This window comes from Ascaphus truei, chromosome 5, assembly GCF_040206685.1.
Source record: "Ascaphus truei isolate aAscTru1 chromosome 5, aAscTru1.hap1, whole genome shotgun sequence".
NCBI classification, from domain to species: domain Eukaryota; kingdom Metazoa; phylum Chordata; class Amphibia; order Anura; family Ascaphidae; genus Ascaphus; species Ascaphus truei.
Genome location: NC_134487.1, coordinates 30,939,940 through 30,962,500, shown reverse-complemented (window position 1 = coordinate 30,962,500; position 22,561 = coordinate 30,939,940). Strand labels below are relative to the sequence as shown.

Genomic DNA, 22,561 nt, shown 5'->3' with positions numbered 1-22,561 from the left:
CGGCCTCAGAGGGCAGTGTTGCTGGTCATAGAACTTGCGATATATTATGGACACTTGTGACCCGGTGTCCAATAGAGCCGAGGCGTATATCCCTTCTATTACCACGGGCACGATGGCCGCAGGGCCCACTTGACTGCAAGCTTCGCCGGGTGAGGCGTCACCACTGGGGCCAGCGTCAGCAGGGGAATCCGTGGTTCCCTGAGGGGTGTTTACATCAGGCTCGACGGTCTGGGCTCGGCATACCATCGATCGGGCGGTGCTTCTTCTGTCGGGAGGTTTTTCTTCCGGTTGGTCCTCCTTCTCCGGACAATAGTACGAGATGTGGCCCTTCTTCCCGCAGTTGTAGCAAGATACCTCACGGCGGTCCGGACGACCCTTATACGTGGATGAGGACCGCTCAGAGCTACGACTTTCCCGAACAGACGACTTGGTGTGGAAGGTTTCTTACTCTTTGGGGCCGAGGGTGCCACAGGGTCATTCTTGGGGGTAGTTTTGGGTTTCTTTGATTCATGGAAATGGCGCTGCACTTCATGGTCTCTTATGTAATCCATTAGTTCCCCGTATTTAGGGGATACTGCCGCGACCAGGGCGGCCCGCATCATTATAGCTATGTTGTGATCAGGCAACGACCCCTTGAGTAGCTGTTTGAACCGGTATCGGTCCGCTTCGGCCGCGGAAATGATATGCTTGTCCAGGAGGGTGCCCAGGGACAGCTGTAGGTCACAAACGAAGGCAGATAAATCTTGTCCTTCACGTTGTCGGAGGGCTTTGAATTGAGCCAGTAGCTCATCTTCGTCGTCTTTTCTGGCAAAGGATTTAATTAGCATTTCCACTAGTTCCTGGGCAGTAACTTCTCCTTCCACGCTCCGGTGCGCCCGCACTAACCGAGCGGCGGGGCCTCGGAGGCACTCGACCAGTCTTTGTCTCTTGCTGGCTTCAGAACACGACCACTCCTCTATGGTTTGAAGCGTATGGTCCCTCCATGCCTCGATCCCCTCTTCTCCCGTGGGCGTCGGCAGAATCCCAGAGAAGGCCTTGAGTTTCCGGTAGTTCTGTGCTTGCGTCGAAATGGTTACAGCTTCTACTAGTTGGGAGGCTATCGTGTTCACGTCAAGATTCCCACTAAGGGCCTGACTACTGCTCCCAGTTCCTATGCTAGGCATGGTTGGGGTCCCGCCAGACCGTTGATCAGGGTTGGGTGGGATGAGCGGGCTCCTTGCCCAGCTGGCGGTACCTCCTAATCCGCTTGGGGTGAAAGAGACCCTAGGGGGGTCCACCCGGTGAGGCGTACTGGTCACTCGTTGGCTCGGGTGTAATCCAGTACTAGTGGACGCTTCTTCAGGAGATTGAGAGTCAGCGTAGATCATGCGGCAGTCCTCTGCGGAGGGCTCGGGTAGGTTTAATACATGGGGGGCCGTTTCTAAGCATATGTCACCCATGGTGAACAGGAGACAGGTGATCCCCCGGCCAGCAACATCCAGTTTATAGTCTATCACCCGGGCGGTGGCCAACCCCGGGCAACTTCTTACTTGCGTGCGCACTGTAGAAAAGTCGGTATCCATTGCTACCCCGGTCACTGCAACCGCGCATCTTGGGGATACTTGGTGCGCTAAGGCCCATGCATGGACATCCTGCGGTGACGGCACGGACATGATAAAAATATGAATCGGGCAATTTAGAAAAAAAATGGAACAGGGCACCCCAGGACTTGCCTCTCAGCAGCGCCTCCAAATGTAACGGGTTTTCCCCCACCCACTCGCAGATAATACTGTGGAGGTGTAGGAACATGCAAGGTTACTCAGGTGTGGTGCATTACCTGTTGGCTCACAGGAGGGCTGAGCTTCCGCCACGGGGAACCTGGGGTACATACATCTTATACATCTCTAGGTGCAACGCCTCCTCCTGGGAGGGATCCCAACGGAGTGGGAGGAGGCCCTCACAGGAAACAACCACACAAAGCGAACAAATGTAAAACAGGACTGGCTTTACTGCATAACAAACTGTATCTACATACATCAACACAACCTTCATGCGCCACGGCGGACGCTAACCACACTGGGCGTCACGGCGGACGCTAATCACACTAGGCGTCACGGCGGACGCTACCACCTCTGGCGTCACGGCGGACGCTACCACCTCTGGCGTCACGGCGGACGCTAACCTCCCACAGAGTGATCCCACCCCGTGTCCAGTAACCCCCACCCAAATGTCTCGCACCCCCAAAGTCAAATACCACTGTGCATGTGTATGTGTGACTGCGCAGCCACTATGTCTGGTGATAGGCCTGGTTGGTGCACGTGAGTTACAGGTTACCTGCCCAGGCTCCAGCCACGGGTACCGCGATATCACTGGAGATCCGCCCGATCCGACGTTGTCCTCCACACCGCGTTGGGTGAATTCCAGCGCGGATAATATCACCTTAGTCCCAGGGTCTTTGATGGTGTTCTGAGCCCAGAACCCACCTCGCAGGGCCGCACGGCTTTAGCACTGTGTCCCTGACTAAGCTACCAATAAATGGGGCAGTGTCCCTATCTAGGGCCTGTCCCTATACTCCACAAGCTATTAAGTGGCTCAGGACCTAACTGGGGCCTGGGGGCTGCTGGCCTAATGCAGAGGGTCACTGACCCCTGCATCCACCTCTTACCCCTAGCTGGTCCGGATCCTGACTGCCTGCGTGGCTGCAAACCCCGCGAAATGTATCTATTCTCTCCCCCAGGCAATCCCTCAGCCCTATTGGCTCCCTGGAGTCAGGTGTCTCTGCCCCTATGCACCCTGGGGGCTGGCAGGCTCATCTCGCGCATGCGCGAGCTATCTGGGCCTCCCGCGCTGGGCTCTGTCACTCCGCATGCGCAACAGCCCTAACATGGCGGCGCCCTGCTCACCGGCCGCCGGGGACCCCAGCAACGCGATCGCGGCCTCGGCAACCGGCCCGATCGCGTCCCCGGCAACCGCCCGATCCGACCCTAGCAATCAGCCGCACGCCCACACCGCGCGCTCGCAACGAGGAAGGAGGGGGTGAGTGCGCGAGGGGGACCTGGCTACATACAATTTGGATGTCTTTTAAAAACTGGTTGTAGAGCACTGCTTCCAAATACGCGCGAAGGTACATACTGGGCCCAGCCCCATTGAGGGGCAGTACTTGTTCGTGCAGATTGTACTGGGGACCTAGCCTTAGAACTTAACTTTTATCAATAAAGAAAAAATAACGTTGGCAGTGTTTGGTAACGATGCAGTGATTAATAAAAAACACAAGTATAATGCGGCAAAATATGAGGGGAAAAGGAAGAGAGAAAAATATCCTGTGTGTCTAAGGTCCTCTGAGTAAAGTAGCTGTACATGTATGTATGTATAATCTTTATTTATATAGCGCCATTAAAGTACATAGCGCTTCACAGCAGTAATACACGTGACAATCATATAAATAACAAATAATATAAATAACACATAAAGGGGAGAAGTGCTTCAGTCATAAAAGTGACATTTAGGAAAAGGAGTCCATGCCCCGAAGAGCTTACAATTTAATTGGTAAGTAGGAAGAACGTACAGAGACAGTAGGAGGGGGTTATGGTAAGTGCGTCTGCAAGAGACCAAGGTTTATGTATAGCAGCAAACTGCCATACAGTATGTGGTGAGAAGATTGACAATCCACATAAGCAAAAAATGTCTACACTATCTATTTTGTGTTATTATGGCTACAATAAATTAGTCTAATGAGAATGCACTACTACTTTCATGTTAAGTAGATATGCAATCAGAATTGTAAGGAGCTGACAGAGAAAGCTGCTGTCAGAGATAGTGCAGACCGATGATAGCTGCAATTTAATTGGAAACATGTTGCCAATTAAGTACCAGATCTTTAGCACGCTAGCTTTACTACAAAGCATCCTCACAGGAACGTACCCTAAACAATGCTGATACAGCAGGGTAAGTCAGCAGCTCGATATTAATAAAGAAATTGCAGCTATCATCTGTCTGCACTATCTCTGACAGCAGCTTTCTCTGTGAGCACCTTACAATTGTGACTATGGGCCTCATGCAGTAAGCGCCGAAAAGCCATTTTTCACAATTTTTTTGCCAAAATTGCCTTCCTGATTCAGTAAGCGCCGATAAGTGGGAAAAATCGGCAATTTTGGTTGCCGATAAAAACTTATCGGCAGCCGGGTGGCGATAAACCACTTTTCGGCACTTATCTGCACTTTTTGAAATCGGCTGTATTCAAGTAGCCCTGATCAGCTTTTCGCTGCTGATCGGCACTCCAGAATTGAGAATTTAACGCCAATCCAGCCCGCCAACTAAAGTTGGCAAGTTGGTGGAGGAGAAGCATCGACAAGGTTGACACTTAGAAAAAATCAGGCCTTTTTCCTGCCTGTGACTGATGTCGGGGGTCTCCGGAGCTGATACCCGCACCGGAGCCCCCCGGCATGCATCCGAGGCAGGAAAAATGCATGTAAAGCCCACTTCATTACCTTAGCGGTTAACCACTAAGGCAGTGAAGGGGTTAACCCACCGTGCAAGCTTTATTGTGGGTAGCGGGGGTGGGTGAAGGGGGTATTTGGCCCTTGTTGCTTGTTTAGGGCTTGCGGGGGGGGGGTTGTGGGTGCACTTAACCCCGTCACGACCATAGCAGGTAATACCGCTACGGTCATGAAGGGGTTAAGGCCTCCTGCTACCCACCCGCAAGCCCTAAACAACCACCGTTGGGGCTAATACCCCCTTCACCCACCCCCGCTACCCACAATATAAAAAAATCACACACAACAGCCTCACACTAAATAAATAAATAAATATATCTAAATAAATAAATAAATATATCTAAATAAATAAATAAATATAAATATATATATATATATATATATATTACCCCAACAACCCCTATAACCCCTAACATACACATATGCACATCAATGATACAAAAGGCCTCGGGTGTTACCCGCAGGCTTGCAGTACCAATTATGTGCCCCCCCCCAAATTAATGTCAAAACACATACATACTTATAAATAAATAACCCCCCCCCCCCCCCCTAACACATACAGTATAGTAATGGGCACAATTACTATTATCCACAAATGGATAATAATGAATGTGCCCATTTTAAATACATAAACACCAATCAATACATTAAATACATATAGAACTCACCCATGTCCGGCTGCCATGATAAAGGCCATCCTCATCTTCATCCTGTTCATGCCCCCTCCGCTGCTGCAAAAAAGACACAAGAATAAAAACATCCAATGTAATGTACCCTAACCCCTTAATTACCATAGCGGTTATTAACCGCTACAGTCATTAAGGGGTTAACCCACCCTCACCCACCACTCGGGAGGCCTACATACCCTCCCACACTAACCCCCCCACCCCGTTAGGCCTAACCACCCTCACCCACTACCCACAAGGGAGGCCTACCCACATACCGTTGGGGAACATCCCCCCCACCCCCACCCCCAGTACCCACAATAAAAACAATAGTGACCCACAATAAACATCATTATATTTATTAAATACATTACCCACCCCCTGTGCCCCCCCATAAATACAAGATTTATCCTTTTACAAACAGGGTTCATAACGCAGCCCCACGCGAGTCCCCGGTGGGCTGGCGGGGCACCTGACAGACCTACAGGGTACCAGCCTCCCTTTTCAAACAGGTTCTGGAGGCCTGTTGGTGGGTCCCGCCAAGCGCCATGGCCCCCAGGTGGTCTCCTTGGGTAACCGTGGGCCACAATTGGGTCCCCACGGTAGGCCTGCGGATGTCTGGGATCCCCGGGTCAGACCCACAGGTGTCTGCGGGGCCTCAGGTGGTTCTCACGGGGGTCTGGGGAACTCACGAGTGCTCACTACGGGTCCGCGGTGCCCCCACGGATGTGGGACCACCGGTTCTCCCCTGCAGACTACGGGTCCGCGGTGCCCCCACAGATGTGGGACCACCGCTTCATCCCCGCAGGTGTCACCCATGGAACAACCAGCCTGATACCCGTGAGATACCCGAGGAGACCGCAGGTGGTCTCCAGAGGTCTCACGCAGAACCAAGGAACCAACCCTGAATGTAAAAAAAATAAACCTGGCCTATACATTCAATACATACCCCGCCCCCCCTCCCCCCAACAGCTACAGTACAATAATAGGTTATTTGCCCATTATTAAACACATTAACTAGAATATTAAAATAAATAAAGTACTACTGACCTCATCAATATGAAGCCCCCATCGCCAGCAACATCTTTGTCTTTCATTCCCCACAAAATACATAGCCAATACATTGCAATTACATTCAGATATCAATTAACACCTTAAACACCTTATCGGATAATAACCGCAAAGGTAATTAAGGGGATAAGTCACACTGGCCCGATACCCACCTTTCACCCATTCATTTGAACAGTGGCTTCATCATGCAACTATATATATATATATATATATATATATATATATATATATATATATATATATATATATATATATATATATATACACACATGATGAACCAATATACAACTAAATGCAGAAGGGTTATCAAAAACATGCTGTACTACAAATACCACTTCTCCATACAGACACACTACAATAAAATCCATTTCCTTTAATAATCCAATCTGATCTTCCAATCAAAATCCTCAAATGCCAATCCAAAGCCACAAATGCCACTGAAAACATTGCATTTACATTGTATACATGATGCATACAATCTATGCACGATATACATTCTGCAAATGAATGTTAATAATAACATATTCCAAACAAAATACCAATACATCCAAACAAGTATACTATTTAAACCAATCCAGTAACCACAAATCAATTAGCATTCATTAATTAAATCACTAAACAATTTACATTCCATCCCTAACAATTAAACAATTAACTAATTCAATCGTTGAACAGAACAATTTATCCTCTGAAAAAATATAAGTACCAACAAGAATACAATATACAAAAGCAAGCCTCACCCTGACCTAAAGTACACCAAATAATAGCAAAAATTACATCTATCTAATTTTAAAATACATGACACACACATTTATGCATAGCAGCATAGCCAAAATAATTTAAAATATAGAAAATCAAGCTTTTAAAACAACATCATTTCTTACCCTGTATGTAAATATCGATCTAGACATACATACATACATACAGTGGCAAGAAATGATATACCAAAAATAAATAAATATACATGTAAAAAAGTTTTTAAAAAAAAGAACAAGTTAAATAAAATACATTTCTTTAGTTCACTTATCATTACTTGACCCACTCACCGACTCCCATTGAACAGCTTACTCTTGAACCAATCCACCACGCACAGGAACCCATAAAATAAAAAACCATAAAATAATAAACATTAAAATAAAAATCCAAAACAATCCACAGGTCTTCTATTTGTAATCCATCTTCATCTGTATTCTTCTTTCTTCTATCTGCGGCTCTCTTCCGGGGTCTTCATATCTTCTACGGCCACGCCCTGGCCTTCTTCTTCTGTAGGAGGTCCTTCCTCCTTGGCGTCTGGCTTCAAAATGAGACGACATAGGCTTTTAAAGGCCTATGACGTCACATTTTCGTCATGGTTCTCACGGGCCTGATTGGCCCGTGAAAACCATGTGTTTTGGCCGAGAAAATAAAAATGATGACGTCACTTAAAGGCAATGAAAGCACAGCCAATCAGAATGGCTTTGCTTCAATTGCCTTTAAGATGACGTCATTAAAAGAAACATGGCCGGCCTCACATGGTACGGTAGCCAATCAGAGCGTGGGAAGTCTATCTCTACTCTGATTGGCTCTTGAAACAGCAGCACCGGTAAATTGTATGCATTTTTTCTATTTTGTGGAGTGCAGCCTTAAACCCCTCTTACAGTATTTGTAGTACAGCATGTTTTTGATAACCCTTCTACATTTATTTGTATATTGGTTCATCATGTGTGTGTATATATATATATATATATATATATATATATATATATGTATATAAAGCAGAAAATTGCCGTGTTAGTCCAGTTAGTCCAGTTGCAGAATAAATGAGTTCACCAGTATTCGGTGATACCTTTTTTATTGGACTAACAATTTATGTCATAGGACAAGCTTTCGAGAGTTATCCTCTCTTCTTCAGGTCAAGCAATACTCAATTATTATTGCTTGACCTGAAGAAGAGAGGATAACTCTCGAAAGCTTGTCCTATGACATAAATTGTTAGTCCAATAAAAAAGGTATCACCGAATACTGGAGAACATATATATATATATATATATATATACACATACATGTAGAGGTATCAGTACCGTGTTAGCCGAGCTTCAATAATCAAAAAATAAATAGATGATACCGTTCTGTGGCTAACGAAATGCTTTTATTTGTGCGAGCTTTCGAGATACACTGATCTCTTCTTCCGGCATTGTAACATCGCCGGAAGAAGAGATCAGTGTATCTCGAAAGCTCGCACAAATAAAAGCATTTAGTTAGCCACAGAACGGTATCATCTATTTATTTTTTGATTATATATATATATATATATATATATATATATATATATATATATATATATATCTGTATATATCTGTATATATATATATATATATATATATATAGTTGCATGATGAAGCCACTGTACAAATGAATGGGTGAAGGGTGGGTATCGGGCCAGTGTGGCTTAACCCCTTAATTTTCTTTGCGGTTATTATCCGATAAGGTGTTTAAGGGGTTAATTGATATCTGAATGTAATTGCAATGTATTGGCTATGTATTGGCTATGTATTGGCTATGTATTTTGTGGGCAACGAAAGACAAAGATGTTGCTGTCGACGGGGGCGTCTTATTGATGAGGTCAGTAGTACTTTATTTATTTTAATATTCTAGTTAATGTGTTTAATAATGGTCAAATAATCTATTATCCCTATCTGGATAATAGTTATTTGGCACATTATTGTACTGTAGCTGTTGGGCGGGGGGGGGGGGTATGTATTGAATGTATAGGCCAGGTTTATTTTTTTTACATTCAGGGTTTGTTCCTTGGTTCTGCGTGAGACCTCTGGAGACCACCTGCGGTCTCCTCGGGTATCTCACGGGTATCAGGCTGGTGGTTCCACGGGTGACACCTGCGGGGATGAAGCGGTGGTCCCACATCTGTGGGGGCACCGCGGACCCGTAGTCTGCGGGGAAGAACCGGTGGTCCCACATCCGTGGGGGCACCGTGGACCCGTAGGTGCGGGATGAACCGGTGGTCCCACATCCGTGGGGGCACCGCGGACCCGTAGTGAGCAATCGTGAGTTCCCCAGACCCCCGTGAGAACCACCCGAGGCCCCGCAGACACCTGTGGGTCTGACCCGGGGCTCCCAAACATCCGCGGGCATACCGTGGGGACCCAATTGTGGCCCACGGTGACCCAAGGAGACAACCGGAGGGCCATGGCGCTTGGGGGGACCCACCAACAGGCCCCCAGAACCTGTGTGAAACAAGTTGCTGGTACCCTGTAGGTCTGTCAGGTGACCCACCAGCCCGCCGGGGACTCGCGTGGGGCTGGGGTATGAACCCTGTATGTAAAAGAATAAATCATGTTTTTATGGGGGGGCACAGGGGCTGGGTAATGTATTTAATAAATAGAATGATGCTTATTGTGGGGCAGTGTATTGTTTTTATTGTGGGTACTGGGGGTGGGGGAGGGGTATTGGCCCCAAGGGTATGTGGGTATGCCTCCCTTGTGGGTAGTGGGTGAGGGTGGTTAAGCCTCACGGGGTGGGGGGTTAGTGTGGGAGGGTATGTAGGCCTCCCGAGTGGTGGGTGAGGGTGGGTTAACCCCTTAATGACTGTAGTGGTTAATAACCGCTATGGTAATTAAGGGGTTAGGGACATTACATTGGATGTTTTTATTCTTGTTTCTGTTTTGCAGCAGCGGAAGGGGCATGGCCAGGATGAAGATGAGGATGGCCTTCATCGTGGCAGCCGGAAATGGGTGAGTTCTATATGTATTTAATATATTGGTTGGTGTTTATGTATTTTAAATACACAGGGTGTGTATGTTGTTTATTGCAATGTTTATTGGGGGCAAATGTCCCCAATAAACATGCTATTCTGCCTTAACCCCTTCATTGCCTTAGCGGATATCCGCTATGGTAATGAAGCAGCATTTATGTATTTTAATAATATTGTGCGGAAGCAGGGGGTCTCCTGAGCTGAACCGCATTGATTTGTGGCTCAGAGACCCCCTGCTTCCCGAGTTACAGGCCCCGGATTGGGGCATCGGTTACAGTGTCGCCGCCATATTTATAGCGGACACGGCGCGAATGGGGTGCTATAAAGATGGCGGCGACACTGCGACCCGATGACACATACCGGGGCCTGTAACTCGGGAAGCAGGGGGTCCCTGGACCACAAAGCAATGCGGTTCAGCTCAGGGGACCCCCTGCTCACAGTACATTATTATTAAAAATACATTCATGCTGCTTCGTTACCATAGCACATAGCCGCAAAGGTAAGGAATGATTGTTTATTTATATATGTGTTTTACTCATAGTGTAGATGTGCAGATGGTCTCCAGAGCTGAACCGCTTTGGTTTTAGGTCCGGGGACCCCCTGCTTCCCGAGATACAGGCCCCTTTATGGGGTGCCGTTATCCCTCTGCTTTGTTTACATTCCGCGGTCACGTGATCGGGACCTTTAAATGCAGAGGGATACCGGCACCTCATAAAGGGGCCTGTATCTCTGGAAGCAGGGGGTCCCCGGACCTGAAACCAATGCAGTTCAGCTCCGGAGACCCCCTGCACATGTACACTAGGAGTAAAAGTTGTTTTGAAATGTTTTTATTTTGCCGATGTTCGCGCAGAGAGAGCGGCGGGTCTCTCTCTGCTGCATACACATATCGGCAGAAACGGCCTATCACCAGGTTATCGGGAGCCAGGAATTTTTATCACCGGCTCATCTGCGTTTTGCTTTCGCAGAGATTCGGCAGGGATCGGCATGGATTCGGCCCTTACTGAATACAACGAGGGCAAATTGCCAAAATCATGCCTATCGGCAACACTTGCCGAAAGCACTTTTTCGGCGCTTACTGCATGAGGCCCTAAGTATCTACTTAACATGAAAGTGATAGTCCTTTCTCACTAGACTATTTCATTGTAGCCATAACACAAAATAGATAGTGTAGCCATTTTGTGTTTATGCAGACTATCAGTCTTCTAAACCCCCCTGGACACACGTGGCAGTTTGATGTTATACAGGAGGGCCCCAGTCATGCGGCGGGTTCCGTTCTAAGGACCCGTCGCAAAGTGAAAATCGCCGGTAAGCGGATCCGGCGATTTTCGTTATGTGTGCATGTGCAGACCGGCAATGCGCCGTCCTACGCATGTGCAACATCGGCAAAACCCCCCATTCTGCGCATGCGCGACCCTGGACCGGCCTGTTCGGTGCATGTGCGACATCGGACCGGCCCGTTCTGCGCATACACAGACATGGCGGCCCCCTTCTCGGTACCGCCGTATCGGCGGATCGCCGAAAAGCGGGGCGCCGACAAGCGAGGCCTTGCTGTACTTTATTGTAACTGTTTCACTTTACATATCTGGTATGAGGGAGTTTAATGCTACAGTATGCTATAGGGATTTCTTTTCTCTTCAGTCTTCATTACCAATGATTGTATCCCTTTGTGCACCTCCCTACAAACTAGGTTTACATTTAGATTAAGCTGAACACGGGTGTTTCTTGTATATAGTTCTGTATTATGCCTCATATGATATCTTCGTACCATGCGTAATCTCTGAATGACATTTTTAGGTATTTATGTCATCTTACTTTATCAATTTTGGTGTTAATACCTAATAATTGAATAATGTGACAGCCATATTTTCCAGAATGCATCTATTTTCAGTGCAGCCAGGAAATGAAATACAAATAGTGAAATGTAGTTGAATGGCTCCTACATGGTGCCAGTTGTGACAGGTTTCCTACTTTTCATCCATCTGATTGCTTTTCTTCCATTTTGTTTATATAGTACAGTACTCCATAATGTTACTTTGATCTCTAACATGATGGGATCCAGAGACTTGTAAAAAATCTCAAATCTAAAGTCATGTTTTTGTATCCAGGTTAATAATTTTGAATGAAGCCATGAACATCCTTTTTACAATAGGATTTATATGTGTCAGCAAACTCACTGAATATTGTTAATATTAAACATCAATACAGATGTAGTGTGGCTCCAGACATGTGGCTACCATCTGACATGTTTCCGAACCAGACTACAGCACAGTCCTACTATGGAAGGTACTGTAACTGTGCAGGTCTGAGAATAGTGAGCCTATTTCTACATCTGTACATATTATCCTAGCTTTGGATAACTAAAGAATAGAGATGTGCTAACTTGTTACTTACATTTCCTAACCAAGTGAAATTTGCCACTGTTTTATCTTTGCAAAAAATCAAACTGTTTAAAGAAATGTTTGCAAGTAATTTCAATATTATAAATTGACCACAGCCTTAAATATTGGTTTTGATTGAGTGGGGCGGAAGAATGAGAGTGGGTGGGGAGTGTGAGAGTGGGAGTGAAGAGTGGGACAGGGAAGAGTGAGAGGGGGATGGAAGAGTGAGAGGGGGAGGAAGAGTGAGAGGGAAGAGTGAGAGTGGGAGGGGAGAGTGAGAGTGGGAGGTAAGAGAGGGGGGAAGGAAGAGAGAGGGGAGGTAAGAGAGTACCATTAACTTACATGTACCTCCCCAAACCCTTATCTATACATAACATGGATAGATACCTGTGAACACACCTGAGACAGCTGGGAAATGAGCCTATTTGTATTTATATGTAATTCTGATGATGTACTTATCAAATATCGGTACCCCCATTGTACCGCGCTGTGCAATATATTGGCGCTTTACAAATTAGTTATTTAAATTATTATTATGTATATTTCCTAAGTGCTTGAGAGCTTGTTCCTTGCCAAAGATCTGTTCATATACCTTATCCACCAACTCTGCTATGCTTTTTGCCATTCACTATTTTGTGAGTGTGCATTTTTATTTCAAATATTTGAGGATAAAAAGTTTGACAATCTTCTATATTTGGTCATTATTTCCTTTTTTTCTGAGATATATCCTCATACTACATAAGAGAATATCACCCTGTTACAGTTTATATTGAAGTGCCTTATTACATTTAGGGGCCGTGTGCACAAAGAGTGGGGTTTTATAGCAATTATCTGATACATTGACATACTACACCAGTGGTGGCCAACTCCAGTCCTCAATGGCCACCAACAAGTCATGTTTTAAGGATGCTTCAGCACAGGTGGCTCAATCAGGAGTTGGCCACTCCTGCACTACACTATATATATTTTTTATTTCTTTGTTACATTGTCTGGCTGCAATTCTGTGCTCCTCACACAGCGACGATACTTGCCTACAAGCACTAGGATGGTTCATCTTGGGTTTTGAGCTGCAGTTTTTATTATAGTCTAAATTTCATTTCACTTTCACCACTTTTTTTAATTGCAAGTGTTTTGTATATTGATTCACGTGTGGATTTTTCACTAGTCTCCAGCGTTATAGCTGTTCACGTTTTTTCCGAATCACGAGTTGAATGGATTTTTTTTAGTCACTTATGTGTATGGACTATATTTGTTTATGTTTATATTGAACTATTTAGCATTTGTGTTAGAGCACAATAGCTTTATATGAGATTTCAAGAAAGGGGTTGAAAATGTTATCAATAGATCAGAATTTAGTGACCTACAGATTATGAGATCCCAATTTAGGAGTCTATGGAGCACCCTGTTATATTTTTTCTTTTTCACGTATATACAGTATCTAATAAATTCTCTCACTCTCGCTCTCTGTGTTCTCTCTCAGGGTGTATTCTTCACTGCTGATATTTGGCAAAGTTGGATTTGTGACAATATCGAACTTCGATAGAAATGTTTAAATTTCGCTTTGGTTTTGTCAATTGTGTCTGAACTTTCTAGAACTAAAAAAAAGTTCTAACAACATTTTTTTGCCTTTTCTAACGTTTTTGAAAGTTTGAGTTAAACACAGGTGAACTAAATTTCATCAAGTTCGCACATCTGTACTAAAGAAGAACCCTCTGAGATCCGAAAGTGCAGTTGAAGCCACGGCTGCCTGTGGGGGGTTCGTTCTTTTGAACAGGACCCCTCACAAAGAGATTTCCCGCTGCTGGGGGATGCAGCGGTCAGGATTTTGCCAGTTGTCCTGACAGCGGGAACATTACTTGCAGCTACATCTGTAATTAAGTAATGTCCAACTAAACCCAACCCTATGCTGTATATATAATTATTTCCTATTCTGTGTTCATTAAATAAAGAAATAGTTGTGATATGCCATATGTATTTCTGCAAAAACAAGAAATAAAAATGCCTGGAGAAATTCACATTGAAGTATGTGATCAAGATTAAAAAAAAAAAAAAAGCGAGGAAAGGAAATTTATACAAGAAATGTTGTTGGATCAGCCAAGTGAGATAGCATTTTTAAAATGTGAGGGCTGGAAAGAAATCAGCAATGTTAGAAATGTACCATATCTGCGATTTCCCAAATCCTTACACATGGAAAAAGAATTAAAAAATATAAAAAATATTTGAAAAGGTCACATCAAGTTCTCGTAAGATCTCTTAAGCCCTTGCAGTGTTTAGGAAAGATGTGCAAAATTTTCAGCGCTCTACAGTATGTGCGCCTTGTAAAATGTATCTTTGGTTTAGCGTGAAACGTTTTGCCAGCAGCATTTTGCCAAAATTCCCAACATTGGCTTAGACCTCCACTCCTCGGCAAAAGCTCTATTTCCGGGTCTGAACCTCATTGTTTCACAGATTCCTGCAGTATCCAACACTGATTTGTTATATTTTTAAAGCCCTGTATAGTCTGGCAAAATGTTTTATACAGTACACTCATTCATTATCCAAGTTGGGACAGTTTCACTTATGTCTAGTGCTTAGTAGATACGGCAATGAGTCTGCAGTCATGGTTTGTAAATAAATGGTATGTGGGTAAAACATTGAAAAACTTGGTGTATGATATTAGAATTGATAGCACACCAATCAGCAACTTTTCCGCAGCATCCTACCTGACATTTTCAGTGACCATGCAAACTTTTTAAGCTGCGCCCCCCTGCCAGGCCTCACCTGGCCTCGCGCCCCCTCTCCTACATTCCACTTGGGTCAAATAACGCTCCGGGGTCGGTGATGACCCATGGCATCATTTGATGCCGGCGACGTCACGTCACATGACCCCGCCATGGAGACGCGTCTGAAACAAGGGAAGTTTCCTTGTTGCAGAGGCCTCGCGTGATCCCCCGGCATTAATTTAAATGCCTGTGGGAAGAGCGCGGGGCCTCTGCAACGGCGCGCCCCCCGTTTGCGCACCGCTGCAATAGTGTACTGTTTAAGGAAAATTAGACCACCCCAATGAAGCCCTAAAGTTCTCCACACTAGCATATTTAGAAACGTTAACCCACAGCAGTTTCTGGCTGCTCTTATCAACTGCCCTTGGTAGAGAATCAACTTAATACCCGACACCGATTCTGTGCTGGATTATTTCCAATCAGCGTGCTTAAAACTCTGTGATACCCATGCTCCAGTACGCAGAATAGGAGTACGGGGGGGGGGGGGGGCACCTTTCATGGGTTACAACTGATATTACAGTATAGAGCTCTACCATTTCAGGGATGCCTTGTGGAACCACAAACATGAAGCTCAATCTGGGAGAACCCCTATACCCCCACCCTCTCCCAACACTGCCCACAATTTTCCATTTGTCCCAGTATCTGGAGAATAGATTACACAAGTGCTCTTCAAATTAAAACTAAGTAGCCAATGTGGACCTGACCTGCTGCAATCAAAGTTCCTACGACTTGGGGTCCCAGCTATTGACAAACTGCTTGCTTCCTTAATCAACTCCCAGTTAACCTTTGGGTTGCACATTGATACCCTGACATCCAAAACCTATGCCAAACTAGGTATACTTTATAGGAACAAATCCTCCCTAAACCCACTGGTCAGAAAGTGCATTGCACAGCAGATGTTAATACCAATTATAGACTATGGGGACATAGTATATGGCACAGCACCCCAAACTCACCTTAGCAAACTAGACACCCTGTACAATTCAATATGCTGCTTTGTCCTCCACATCACTGCAAAATGCTCAAAGAACTAGATTGGCCAACACTTGAGTCTAGGCGCAAAGTTAATCTCACCTCTTGCCTTCAAATACTTTGTATCTGAACAAGCTCCTCATCCCTACCACACGCAGCACTTATCACCTGAGATCTGACTGCAAGTGACTTTTCATGATCCCAAGGTTTATCAAAGTATCTGGCCGCTCCTCCTTCTCTTACCGTGCACCCCACAACAGGAATAATCTGTCTGAGACCCTCAAAACCGCCACCAGTCTAAGTTCTTTCAAAACGAAATCTGTCTCACATTTTAATGTGGTCTGTCTGTTACATACGCCTATAACTTATTTTATCTTCAACTGTTCATGCAATGTTTTTATATCTAATGTATAACCCTGTTCACCTAATGTAACTATGTATTTGTAACCATATATCTGTCATCATAACTCTATGCCCAGGACATACTTGAAAACGAGAGTTAACTCTCAATGTATTACTTCCTGGTAAAACATTTTATAAATAAATAAATCTTGTGGATTCTTGTGTGTATATCTGTGTATTTTCAAACAGCAATGCAATTTTTTTTTTGCTTAATTTAGGGCCATTCCAGGAATATACTGTTTGCTGGCAGCAGTTTAAATGTGAATTTTAACAACACAGTTTCTAACATTCTTAACCCCTTCAGTGCATTATTGATGCTTAGCAGTCATCACCTGGACTAGAGGTTCATTATATTAGGGTTCATAAGGTCATGTGGCCAAAATTGATAATGGAAGTTCTTTCCCCTGAGGTTAACTAATTTAATGCAAAAACAATGGCTGTTGTTTATATTATTAAAACAGGCTTAAAACCATGTTAAATTATCACATCTTTGCTTTAACTTCAAATAGCATGAGGTTAAGCATGGCTTACCTAAAGGGGGTGTTACTCCCGTCCAGACCCTGAAATATGGGGTGATAGAGGAGAGTGTGAATCTGTGAACAAAACTGAACACATCTGAGATATATGGGGAATTGCTAATTGTACAGTATATGCAAACTTTGTTCTAATCACTTTATTCAAATAGCATATTTCCCATGTATCTTATGTGTGGCCAGCTTTGCGCACATATATAATTTTGGGCAGGTATAAAAGTCACTTGGTGCTTCATAAAAATAGTCTCTCTTGGTGTTGTTATAGGAAACACCTCTTTTCTCATTGGCGATGACGCCTGTTATACTAAATGCATCGCTCTTTCCTGACGATAATGTGACTTAAACTAACATTATAACACTTTGAAGACACACATTATGGCATAATATGCTGTTAAGTTAAGTTAATGTCATGTTAAGTCACTTAGCAGAGCACTGTGGATCTGGAACATGGACTGTGTAGTTATAGGCCATTCACTTAGCCCTGTACATTAAAGCCACTTGAATAATTGTTGCAGCAAAAGGAAGAGGATTGTCTCTTATATTGGGAGAAGTAAAATTCTCCAGAAGCATGTAATAGCTGCATCTGTGCAACTGTAGAGTCACATTCACGTGGTACTCTGCAACCTTAACCCCCTGGCATTCAAAGGATAAAGGGTCACATTTATTAACTAGTGCTAAACCATAAGGCACTTTATGTCAGCGCATTATGTCCCATTTAAAGGAAGCATAAAGCTCATCCCCATTTAGTAAAATTGGACACAAATCTCTTAGAGCAGGGGCGCACAAACTTTCTGTACTGCGCCCCCACTGCCTGCCAGCCCCTATGCTTGCGCCCCCCTTACCCAATATCCAGCGTCAAATAACGCGCAGGGTCATGTGACGTCACGTCACCTGACTCCACGGCGCAATTTGATGCGCGTTGCTATGGCGACGCGCACCTCACATGACCCAGTGGCGTCATTTGATGCCACATTGCCATGGCGACGCGGCGCCGAGAAAGGTAGGTGAAGTCCGCGTCCCCCAAAATAATCTTGCCCCCCCATTTTGCCCTCCAACCTGTCTTAGAGGGTAAGCACTGTATATTTTTATTATATAGATCAAGCCTTTTTAATTCTGCAAGGTACATTTAAGCACGTTTAGCAGAAAGGACCTCAGTTGCAGTGACAGAATGAGGATCAGCCTCCTCTCAATAGGTTTTTGTTATATGGTGTAGCACAGTACTGAATATAGAATTGTGCAGACACGTATTCCTGCCCAATAGAGATTACAGCCTCATTGTGGGTGCCTCGGGCAGATATAAATTGACCTGCCCATGGTCAGCAGAAATGCACACTGGGATACGAAGCAGGTTTACACAGTTCAACAAGTGAGATTACAAATCTACTACTTGTCCTCAATAATAACTTCTTATTTACTCTGTTTAGTGACTATTTGTGTTATATTTGTCTTACAAGTAGCATTAATAGTTATGTTTTTATTAGTAAATGGCATGTGAAATTAAGTGGCTATCTGTGGCCTAGATTTACTATATGGTGCATTTAACAACTAAGGCATGCTTAAGATTAGCACCCCATAGTGAATATGGGCTTTTGTGAACTGAGATTTGAACAAGTTCAATTTAAGTGTTAGTGTTTAAATGAAAAACTGCAAGATACTATTTTTTTTAGACACTATCTGCATTCTCTATCTAAGACAATTGTGATAAATGTAAGGTGCTCACTATATAATCTTTACTTTTGTCAATTGTTTTAGTAATACCTCTGGCTGCAATCACAGAAGTGCTAACCTGAAAACCTAAATCAGATTTACCAGACTAAGATGATGCTGTATCACAGGAATGAAAGGGCGAAACCAGCGTGTACATTTCTTATCCGAGACAAGTTAAGAAGTTCATGAACTGCATTAGGATTAGTGGGCACGATCACATTTCAAGAGCAATACGGTACTATAGGTTTCTAAAATAACATCATAACATTTTAGGAATGCACTCATTTTGGTGTTTTTTTTTTAATGGAAATAACTTTTTAATTCTTGGTGAAAAGGTCACATTATTTATTTTAATACTAAAAGTAATGTCAGATGGAATTCTGTTGCTTTCATTGAACTATTCCAAGCACCAGTATCTATCGAATCAGATTTACAATGAAATCCGCTCGTTGATCTGTATCAATTTTTTTTATATAGTTTGTATTCAAAGTTGCAAAAATTCCTAACAATAAGCTGATAAGGATTCATGTTAAAATTGATAAGAAGCTAAAAGTGACACACTGATTGCTTATTTGCATGGCATTTCCCAGAATCCCTGGCTACAGTGGAAGTTTTGTATGCTGAGTGATTATGGGGAAAGGCAGATCTGTGAACCTGTCTGAGACATGTGAATGGGCTTATTGTAAGGAGAATCCAGGCACTTAGATCATGGGTGGCATCACTGAGTGGCCAGACTACTGCAGTTATTTCCTTCCCCTTTGTAGTCCTCCTTGGTTGGTGGTGGGAGCATGAGATATGGGAAAGGAGCCTGATAGTTGATAAGGGGAGTATTTGTGGGAGGATTCCACTCACACTGTGGCTCTGCGGAGCTGTATCTCCCTCCCACCCCTTTTGTGACGGAGTGAGCTGTTGTGTTGCCATTGCACTTTGTTATTATATGAAGAGATAAATAAAGGAGGGATCAATTATATCAATACATGTGAGGATATGTGCTTGCATGTCTAGATGTGCTAATGTTTCTTTTCACTGTAGCTAGGTTCCCCCTGGATACCCTTCCTACCCATTACCTCCACTATAGTGGCCAGTGAGTCCGGCGGGTGCCGGGAGTGTTGCGGGGGCAGCTGGTGAGGTGAGTCGGTCGCCGGGAGCTTCGCGGCACACCTGGCTAGCGGGGCCCACCATCTTGGATTGCGCATGCATGCTCAGTGTCATCCCCAGTCCGGAGGCCAATACAGACTTGCGCATGCGCAGTACAGCAGCCCGAGTGGCAGACATGTTAGGCATAGGGCTCTGCTGGGACTACAGCCCCCAGAAGCCTCTAGGGCTGGGATCACGTGACACATGGAAGCCAATCAGGTTACAGAGATCATGGAGCACCAGATTGATACATTCGGCGCATCTAGGACCATGCCAGTCAGAGATGGGATGCCATTAGGGTAGGGTGTGTGAGAGCAGGTGTCAGTGGCATCAGCACAAGGCCAGAGACCCCATTAGACCCCAGCTAGGCCCCGACTCACCCCTTGAGCTTGTGGTTGCTGCAGGGACAGGCCCAGTAGATAGGGACACTGCCCCTGTAAAACGAGCAATAGGGACAAAGGCAAGAGTGGTTGCATCCAGACTTCAGGTGCTCTGGGACCAGACACCTGCTACAGAGAGACTCTCTTTATGGTGTCCTCGAGGGACACCACCCAACGTGGAGGCGGAGGCTTCGTGGGTATTCCTTGGATCCGTGGATCCTATCATCGTGGCATCGGCGTGCCCGGGTGTGGAAGCACACGTCAGGTACCCAACGCACCAGTGCACCAACTCAACACTTTAGTGGGGCAGCGCTGTCTCACACATTTGGGTGGGTTGGCTTTTTGGGGGACACTGGGACGGTTCGGTGCTAGGAGCACCTCAGTATATTGGGGTAAACCCCACAGGTATGGACACGGTGTTGGGGAGGCACGGTGAGGGGTTATGGCCCTGCAAGGCCTAGTGTTACGGTTGTGGCACTATTGTATGTGGTTTATGATTATTCTTATGTCATTAGTAAACTTGTTCTAATTATACCATTGTGTATTGTTTATATGTGTCCTGTAACAGGGTCATTCTACACTATAGAATTCCGTAGAGTTGGAGGCGCTACCGAGCATCACTCAGGTGCACCCCAGGTTCCCAGCAGCGGAGGCTCAGATCTCATCATACCATCAGGTATTGCACCACATCCACACACCGTAGCCACACGTCTCCCAGGGGCTGGGGAAAGTGCGCTACATCACCATAACTCAGGGCATCATCCCTGCCAGATTGGACTCCTGTTCGTTTCAGGCTGTTGTTATTGTAATGTAGTAATGATTATGCCTGCATTGGGCAAATGGGTTTTGTATTTATATTATATGTGGATGTTCGTTGTGCAGTTGGTCGCTGGGCCGACAGCGGTGATTACGAGCCATGTTTTGACCATCGGTTCACAACGTGATGAGCAGGTGGCCTTATTCTCTAATCTTTATGATTTGCAGTTATTGGTTTGTCTGACTCACCTTTTAGAATGTGTTCCTGACGGGTAGTATCTGGAACAGGACAACCCATCCCAAGCACAGTAGGGGTCTCTCGCCAGGCAGCAGTCAGCACATGCTGTACCATACATCTCACACTGATGAATTTTTAATTGAACAATACCAGACCTCGATCCAATGTACAGTCGTTGCTGTGAAACAAGATTTAAAATGGAGCGTCGGTTAGTTTTTATGAAATCTTTTGAGGATCTGTAATCTGACCTATTGTTTGACACTCAGGTATATATCTACTGATGTCTTCCAAGTGAAGGGAGCACAGGAAGTTCACAGCGTGGATATGAAACAATAAGAACAATACAATATTGCGACCAATATCATAATAGATTCTGGTAAGTGTAAATAAGTCAGTTCCACTCACGAATTCTCTTAAGGGATTTAGCATATCGGAGATACAGTATCTCTCTGATGGGAGCAGTGATGGTAATCCTCAGTGTGCGTCTCTTAAGTGATGCTGCAGTGATCTTCCCGTTTGTCTCAAACTGAAGAGAAAACTCAAATGGTGTAGTATGTCTAAAACTGCATTGCAAAGTGACAGGAAAGTGTGGAAATACACGCACATTTGACATGAGAATAATGCGCATTGAACGAATGGTGGGTCCGTGGTGTCACTGTGACTGTATCTCTGATAGGCCATATCCCTAAGGAGAATTTGTGAGTGGAACGGACATATATACTGATATTGGTCGCACTATTTTATTTTTCTTATTGTTTCCTATCCACGCTGTGAACTTCCTGCGCTCCCCTCACCTGGAAGACATTGTGATTTGCATAGACCTAGGAATGGTCTGTAAACGGTTTTTGGGCTGCGTTACATTTATTATTACACAAGATTGACACGTTATTGGTGGTGTTTTAATAATTAATTATACATTATTCACAATTTTGTGTTATCACTGCTGTGTTCTAATATTTGTTCACTTCACCTTATATTTATCATCCATTCACATGCACATTCATTATTTTGCCCTTTATTTAATTGTTTGCACTTGCACTGTAAATTCTCCATTTATTCAGCATACCAGGAGCGCCCAATTACCGCCTTCCAGTTTTATATATCTACTGAGCAGTCTTCTGCTTTGCTCCTGCCCGAAATGTTGAGTCTCTCCTATAAGGTGTCATCCTATAGATTTTTTGCTGAATACTGTAGGTAGGAAGGTTGTTTTGCTATTACTTGTATTGCTATTTTTTTCATAGTTGTTGTCTCTGACTGCACTATATCACAATGTATTTATGCACTGTATTCAGAATCACTTTGTCCTATTGTGAATTCATATCAAATATTTAAATATAAACATT

At 44.5% G+C, this 22,561-nt stretch overlaps 1 protein-coding gene across 2 annotated transcripts in view; it reads right to left on the bottom strand.

The window, feature by feature from the left end:
- SEMA3E (semaphorin 3E) overlaps positions 1-22,561 on the bottom strand; it is a 253,192-nt gene that overhangs the window by 21,516 nt on the left and 209,115 nt on the right. For both annotated transcript variants that reach the window (XM_075599557.1, XM_075599558.1), the window contains exon 14: positions 21,230-21,396. In XM_075599557.1, coding sequence (XP_075455672.1) covers positions 21,230-21,396 — 167 coding nt within the window. The remainder of the gene's footprint in view (positions 1-21,229; positions 21,397-22,561) is intronic.